At 41.1% G+C, this 8,180-nt stretch overlaps 1 protein-coding gene across 1 annotated transcript in view; it reads left to right on the top strand.

Moving 5' to 3' along the window:
* Window positions 1–7,266, top strand: part of LOC107099151 (metal transporter CNNM4-like) — a 66,475-nt gene extending 59,209 nt beyond the window's left edge. Inside the window, exons 6-7 of the mRNA XM_015397166.1 lie at window positions 2,447–2,622; window positions 6,211–7,266. Of these exons, the coding sequence (XP_015252652.1) occupies window positions 2,447–2,622; window positions 6,211–6,723 (689 nt within the window). The 3' untranslated portion in view covers window positions 6,724–7,266. The remainder of the gene's footprint in view (window positions 1–2,446; window positions 2,623–6,210) is intronic.
* Window positions 7,267–8,180: the final 914 nt, after the last annotated feature.

The raw sequence follows: 8,180 nt of genomic DNA, 5'->3' as shown, positions 1-8,180 counted from the left end.
TAAAAATACTAATTCCATTGGCAAATCATCTTATTTAACTGCTCAAATTAAGGGTAAATACCCTTAATTTAAGACATTTTTACTCATTTTGAGATAATTTTTGCAGTGTGCTGCTTAATTTTTGATGCTTGTAAAAGTTCAATTCTGATGCGCGGTTGAAGCATCTTTGCTGCTCTGGCTGCAAGGTGGAAAAAAGTGGGTTGTTGGGCGGAGCTCCCCTATCCTTTCTTTACCTGTAGCAATGGCGGCTATATTTGCTGTGATCAGTGGGTAAAAAGTAGTTTGAATATTTTGAAATGGGAAAGTCCACCTGAAAAGTTCATCAGTGCAGTCAGTTCATCCAGATTACCATCCTGCCTTTTAATATTATTTCGCTGTTGGAGCCGCTCTGACCCCCGTACACCGGCAGCGCACTGTCACTAGGAATCCAGTTCAATAGCAGCTTCTGGCCCGGTCGCCTCTTTTTCATGTACGCTATCTAAAATCCAGGCACCAGGATAATAAAAGTGAACACGTTTTGCTAGCAGATTTCAGCATTTTAAGTTAATTTAGTCGTTAATAAACTGTTTCAGAGGAGTGATCATAGCGCTCTGCATCAGCAGCGCTGTGTCTGTCTCCCTGCCAGCTCCCAGATCAGCTTCTTTCATTAATTGATGTGGCGCATCAATCAGCAAAAGTTCAGTCTTTCCAACTCCTGCAGCTGCTGCATTTGCAGCGCGTTCCGCGTGTCAGATGCTCAGAAGCTAACGACGCACTGCTTCAGCTGCTCAAAACGCACCGTTGGACGTTTTGCTGCGCCTTGATGCGCGTCAACCATTGATTTTTGCATGTAAACTAGCTGCTCCTGCTGCCTTTCCTACTTTAGATGTGAAGACACCAGTTTAGCTGTTTAGCTTACGGCTGGATTTACTTCTACAACAATTACAAAGCAGGAAGTTTCTGTATTGAAAATGAGCAGAACCACAGGTGTAAATGCAGAGTTCCAGGCTGTACAGAGGAAGGGGGAAATCTGGCGGATTAATTAGGCATGGATTATTTTTTTTGTATCAGAACTTGTCTGCAAAGTTTGAAGCTCACCTGTTTATTTGCTCTCAGCTTTTTACAGAAGACAGCTTTCAAAATCTTGAAAAGTTCAAAGCAGGAGTTACTAAACTTCTTTTGCTGAAACAAGGGGCTGGAAGTATGATTCTGTCGCTAAGCTGTTGCTAGGATACCGTATGTAGCAGCATGCAGAATGTGTTACATTCAGTTTGTTAGCCATGGGTGTCATTTCATTTCCCTGACTTTATTTCGTTCAATAAATAACATGTTGATATATAAATCTACACCTTACGATGCGTATTTGTCCAGATCTTCGTCGGGTTATTTTCTTAGTCTATTCCAGCCAGATGGCTAAAGCTGAGTAGAATCACGATAGTTTGGTTGCTAGAAGCTAAGCTATAATGTTACCCAGCTAAGTCGATAGTGTTACCACTTTAAGAGGTTAAAACAAGGAGTAACGTTAACTTTATCGTGTAAACTATATTGATTCTTCCTCTGATTCNATCTCAGAATTCTGACTTTAATCTCAGAATTCTGACAGATAACAAACATGTTAGCATCAAGCCATAGCCATGTCTGTTTTAGAGATTAGCTCTGTTGTTTTAATGACCTTCAGCTCCTCTATTAATAAGGGGACCCCTCGGGCAGGTAAAAAGTCGCCTAATTCCTTAATTTTCCACCATTGTGTTACTGGCCACCTCAAACAACTCACATCTTTGTCAGTGAAGCTGAGTGCTTCCTTTATGGTGCCCATCTACATTACGTTTCAAAATCCTGAGATTAAAGTCAGAATTCTAAGACTAAAATCAGAATTCTGAGAAAAAAGTCAGAATTCTGACTTTTCCCCCGTGTTAAACTGAAATAAAATTAAAAAATCAGTTATCTTTTTTTTTTTTTCAGTGGCCCTAATCCTCTTCCGTAGTTTCCACCTCGTTTGCAGCCTTTTTGTTATCAGTTAAGCAAAATGTTATACAGCAGCATGTGCTCAGCTTCTTTACGCCCAGAAGTTTCCCTGATTCCTCAAATTCAGCTTAAATCAGGTAACCATGGAAACCTGGGCTGCTCCCTCACTTGGAGCGACAGCAGTAAAACCAGCCAATGAGAGACGTCTGCCACCTGGGCTGCAGCCATGTCATGTCCAACCTGTGCCCTTTTTCTCATCGCATGTCCTGTCTGTTGCGCTCTCCTCTCTGCATCATCCGTTGCTCATTGATAAAGTTCTGATGTTTTTCCCCGTGATGTGCCGCAGTGCGTTCATCACTTCTCTCCGCCTCACTGTGCTACACTCTTCCCTCTCCAGTGTTATGCATCGGTGTGTTTTCATCCTGAGATCTCCTGGCTCTGCTCCTTCCTCTTTATTTTCCCGCGGTGCCGCCGCTCACCTGTCTTCTCTGTCCATCCCCAGAGTTTCGCTCTCCGTCGCACGCGGGGAACCTGAACCGCTCGGCGTCTCTGAGCTGCACCGAACGCGCTCAGGAGAGCGGCTCTATGAGCGGGAGCAACACTCAGATCCCAGGAACCCCGTTCCAGTACATCCCAGACTTCAGCGTTCGAGCTCTGGCTGATCTTCAGTACGTCAAGGTTAGTCCTAAACGAAAAGTGATGCAAATTTAAACATATTGGCTTAAAAGGAGCAGTTCCCCATCTAATGATCATTTATAAAGTACATTAAGTAGAAAATTATCATCCAAATCTAACATCTTAGATCGATGACTTTAGTGGTTATTTATTTTATTAAAGAGAAACAATTGGGAGGATTAAAGGGGATAAAATTAAATGGAAAAATATAGAATTAAACTCAAGTATACATAAAAAAGAAAATACATATATGCGTATTTGAATATTTAGATGATGCATTTCTTTATATGATACAGCATTAAACAATTATATGTACAGTTAAAGCAGTACTAAGTAAATATTTTGTACCATTAAATCTTTTTTCTGCATCCCTCTGCAGTAAACAGGCTCCCACCTTTAGAACAGGGCCTTTCAAAAAAGGACCAGTAGGGGGAGCCAGAGAGCAGACGTTTCTTTAGATTTATACATTAAAAATTAAGTTAATCTGCCAGGAAATATTTAAAAGAAATTTAAAATAGTAAATAATTTAAACTTTTAACTATGAAACTCAGTGGGTGAGACTAGAGCCGCTTCCATAGATACTCTAGTGTTTGATTGGCTGCTTTTTAGTAAACAAGATAAAGCACCTGGATATTTGAAATCAATATTGTTGTTGAAAAAAAGGCAGAAATGACTTCAAAAATGTGTTGGATAGTGATGTTATGAGATGAGCTGAGGCTTCGTGGGGGGGGCGTTTATGCTAAGCGTGTATCGAGGCTATCTTCATTTAGGGGAGGGGCCAAAATCGAAGACGTCCGAAGCCTTGCTACACCGCATAACACCGCGACCGCTTCAGGAAGTGGTTCAGATCACCCGCAAATCAACAGGCATTTAGACAGCCTCAGTATTCAGTCAAGATGCAGGAGTTTGTTGGAGAGTTGTGGCCAGTTGGATAGTTTGGATATATTAATTTGTATCTACTTGTATTAAGTGACAGTTAGTATTGCAGGTGCCGTCAGCTGTAAGACTCTGCTCTCCAATCCAGTGGCTGTTGGTTCAAGGCCTGCCTTAGGCTTTTGAAAGTAGCTATGCTACTTATTTGGATTTGTTTTTCCTTTTTACCAATATAGATTGGGTAAAAATACTGTCAAATTAGATTGGTTACAGTACTTTACCCAAAAGATTGGTTGGACGCATCAGATTAACCAACCAGATTAAAACCAAAAACTGTGGAAAAACCTATTGTTTTTGAATGAAAATGACTAACATCTTTCATTTTACTCATCATTGCCCAAATTGCACCAGATCTTTCACTGTATGCTTAAGTTTATGTCTCTAAAAAGAAAGAAAAACATTGAACCTTAAAGGGGTCATAGAATGCGACACCGAGTTTCCATTGTCATAGATGAATAACGATAGTTCAGTGGGTGAAATGGACGTACAGAGAAGTTCAAACCCCATCAACACCTCCTTTCTTCTCAATCTCACAATTCTAAACTTCCACCATAAAATGTGCAAATCCAAACGAAGCACCGAGTTGACGTAAACTCAGGGATGTTTCCTTATTTGGTTCTGGCCTGTACTTTTGTCACGTCCCGAAATTTACATACAGACCAGCCCACTGGTTCACGGCCCAAGAACATGAATAGAGGTCACAAAGATGTAATGCTATGTTCACATCGCACGCAGCAAGAGCAGCAAAAACGTGCGTGCTGCTTCATTTTTGATGCTTGGACAAGTTCAATTCTGATGCGCGGCTGAAGCATCTTTGCTGCTCTGGCTGCATGGTGGAAAAAAGTGGGTTGTTGGGTGGAGCTACTCTATCCTTTCTTTACCTGTAGCAATGGCGGCTATATTTGCTGTGATCAGTGAGTAAAAAGTAGTTTGAATATTTTGAAGTGAGAAAGTCCACCTGAAAACTTCCAGATTACCATCCTGCCTTTTAATATTATTTCGCTGTTGGAGCCGCTCAGACCCCCGTACACCAGCAGCGCGCTGTCACTAGGTGTAAACGTAGCATAAGACACCAGTTTAGCTGTTTAGCTTACAGTTGGGTTTACTTCTACAAGAATTACAAAGCAGGAAGTTTCTGTTTTGAAAATGAGCCAGAACCACAGGTGTATATGCAGAGTTCCAGGCTGTACAGAGGAAGGGGGAAATCTGGCGGATTAATTAGGCACGGATTATTTTTTTGTATCAGAAGATCCCTGAAGTTTGAAGCTCACCTGTTTATTTGCTCTAAGCATTTTACAGAAGACAGCTTTCAAAATCTTGAAAAGTTCAAAGCAGGAGTTACTAAACTTTTTGCTGAAACAAGGGGCTGGAAGTATGATTCTGTAGCTAAGCTGTTGCTAGGATACCGTATGTAGCAGCATGCAGAATGTGTTACATTCAGTTTGTTAGCCATGGGTGTCATTTCATTTCCCTGACTTTATTTCGTTCAATAAATAACATGTTGATATATAAATCTACACCTTACGATGCGTATTTGTCCAGATCTTCGTCGGGTTATTTTCTTAGTCTATTCCAGCCAGATGGCTAAAGCTGAGTAGAATCACGATAGTTTGGTTGCTAGAAGCTAAGCTATAATGTTACCCAGCTAAGTCGATAGTGTTACCACTTTAAGAGGTTAAAACAAGGAGTAACGTTAACTTTATCGTGTAAACTATATTGATTCTTCCTCTGATTCTGGCTCATACATAAATGGTTTAACATCTAATGTGTCCATATCAACAATTTGATGTTTCAGTGAGTGAGTGCTTGTTGCTATGATGCGTCTTTGCTCAGTAAACCAACCAATCAGAGCACAGCTTGACTAAATATCCATGATCATACCATAAAAGGAAGAAAACCTGTCGTTTCATTCTTGGCTTTTAAGCGGGCTGCATTAGGGCTCATAGAACAGCAAATAATTCATTTTCAGCCCAACCAATGTTACACACCCTATTCAGAGACTTTAAAGGCGCCGTAGGAGATCTTGGAAAAAACGGATCCAGCAAGCTATTTTATGAACACACACAGAACCATGCCTCACCCTTCAGAACACCCCTCGAAACCACGCCTTCAAAACACATGACCGCGCACGCTATCTGCAGCGCGTCTGGAGCAGCAGGAGCAGCTGCAGGCAGGGAGACAGGAAGCACTGATGATGCAGAGCGCTTTGATCACTCCTCTGAAACAGTTTAACGCCTAAATTAACTTAAAATGCCGAAATCTGCCGGCAAAATGTGTTTGATTTTATTATCCTGGTGCCTGCAGTTTGAATTATTTATATGAAAAACGCCTTCCAGCCGTGACAGCGCCCCGCCGGTGTACGGGGTCTGAGCGGCCCCGACAGAAATAATATTTGAAGGCAGGATGATAATCTGGATGAACTGACTGCACAGATTAAGTTTTCAGGCGGACTTTCTCACTTCTAAATAGATTCAAACTACTTTTTACTCACTGATCAGCAAATGTACGTAGCTGCTTTTGTTACAGAAAATTAAATAAAGTTTAAGCTCATAAGCGGCGTATGAAAGGTTCGTTATGAGGAACAAACTGTGGACATGCTAAAGTTGAAGTTTTGTAAAACCATCCAGCAATGTTTTATTCTGTCATTGTCCTCCTCAGGTCACCCGCGCTCACTACCAGAACGCTCTCCTGGCGTCCAGGTTGGACAGCACGCCGCAGTCTCCAGAGGGCAGCCACGCCCGCTTGGATATTTCCATTTCCTTGCCTCCATTGACGCCTCCAGAAACTAAAACCCCGCTGGCTCTGGCCACGCCCCCTGGCAAGCACCCGTCACCCAACTCCCAGCCCACGCCCCAGAGCGCCCGCGCCTCCTTCACCGTGGGCTCCGCCGGCCGCAGGTCGAGCCAGGTCTTACCCCAGGCCACGCCCCCTCCGAGCAACCACACCCCTCCCTCCTGCGTGGGCGCGCTGCCATGTGCTCTGAAACCTGCTGTGGGCTCATCGCTTCCCTCCAAACCCCAGCATTCCCCGCCGTCCGACAGCGGACCAGGAGAGACCACCACTCTGCTCAGTGAGCAGCCGAACTGCGCGGGCCTCCGCCGGCCCAGTTACACCCAGTCCTCCCAACATGTCCACACCATCAGTCACACACACACTGAAAGCACCATTTAACTTCAGAGAGCTGTCTGTTCCATACCTTGCACTACTAAAAAAAAAACAACCAAGGATCAGCACCTCTCTGCTCTCCACCATCACTCCTTGCATGTTCCCATCCCTACACTGACTAAAGACCAGGAACGCGGTACAGAGTGGGAACAGCAGGGAGTCTGAGGGGCCCCGTTTGGGGATGTATTTTCTTGAAGGACCAGTCCGACCAAAAATCATCTACCTTTGCGTTTTAGCTTGATCTGCACAGGCGGCGTGTCTGCCTCTGCCGTGCTACACTGGAGGTAAATGGAAGACGGATTTAGCTGCTTATTGTAGAAGGTTGCACAGCTGAAGGAGAGGCGTGAGCTTTACACTGCCCCCTTCTGGTAGCATGTTGAATTGCCTTTTTAGACAAAAAAAAAAAAAACCTTTTGTTGAGGTTTTTAAATTTCAGCAAAAAGAAAAGTCACAACCATCGGATACCTCCAGCTTATTTAGTTTTGACTCAATTTAAAAATGCTTTATAATTCATAAAGTAAATAAATAAAGTAAAAAATTATATATAAATTCAGCCCTGAGGTTTTCAAATAGTATGATCATGACATGAGGTTCAGACAGAAACTAAAAATTCTCAAGCGTTTTAATTCAAGGTCTTTATTTTATTTTTTATTTTTTTTTGGCCCTTAAATGCTCAAAGAAACACATCATGTCATAAAGTAGAGGCTTAGGTTCTTTTAAAATATGCAAAAGGACTAAAATTGCAAAATAAATGTGTCAGGAACGCTTTTAACAAACAGCTTCTGCATTAATAACTGCTTTTTGTTTTTGTTATTTTATCTTTATCCACTAGGGGGCGGAATAACACTGAGGTAAAAAAAAGACCAAAAATCCAAAACATGTCAGCAAATAGTTAAAAATGAGATCAGATATAATAATTATACACATTAAAAAGCAAAGGCATTAAAATATATATTGATATTATAACTTATGATGAGATGAATTCAAAAGTTTATATATTAATTAAAATATATTTAGATGATTTAAATCTCTTAGTGATGTTTTAAATATTGAAGCATATTTTAAAACAAGTAAAGAATTTATATACAGACATATATATATATATATAGACAGGAAAACAGATATATTTTTGCAAGGAATTTATTTGATTATTTTGCACAAATTATTTTGCATCTTTTATTTGTTTTAGCTGTTAGCTTGAGGGGCTAAGTCTGCCCTAATCAGGCATTTAAAACCTTTCATGACTCAGATAATACAGTAATTATTTTTACTGTAACACCTGGTTCCATTTTATTTAACTGTTTTAACTCTAAATTAAATGTTTTTAATGTTTTTTTTTTCACATCTTATAATACAAACCTCACTTCTCAAGCTTTAATCAGCTTTTTCTTTATTATTTTTCTGTAATTTATTCTCTACTCTGCCTTATGAGATTGACCAGAGCTTAGAGCAGCACAAATGAC

The sequence above is a fragment of the Cyprinodon variegatus genome, unplaced genomic scaffold, assembly GCF_000732505.1.
Source record: "Cyprinodon variegatus isolate N-32 unplaced genomic scaffold, C_variegatus-1.0 Scaffold842, whole genome shotgun sequence".
NCBI classification, from domain to species: Eukaryota; Metazoa; Chordata; class Actinopteri; order Cyprinodontiformes; family Cyprinodontidae; genus Cyprinodon; species Cyprinodon variegatus.
The sequence above is the reverse complement of the archived record's forward strand: the minus strand, read 5'-3'. Positions and strand labels throughout refer to the sequence as shown.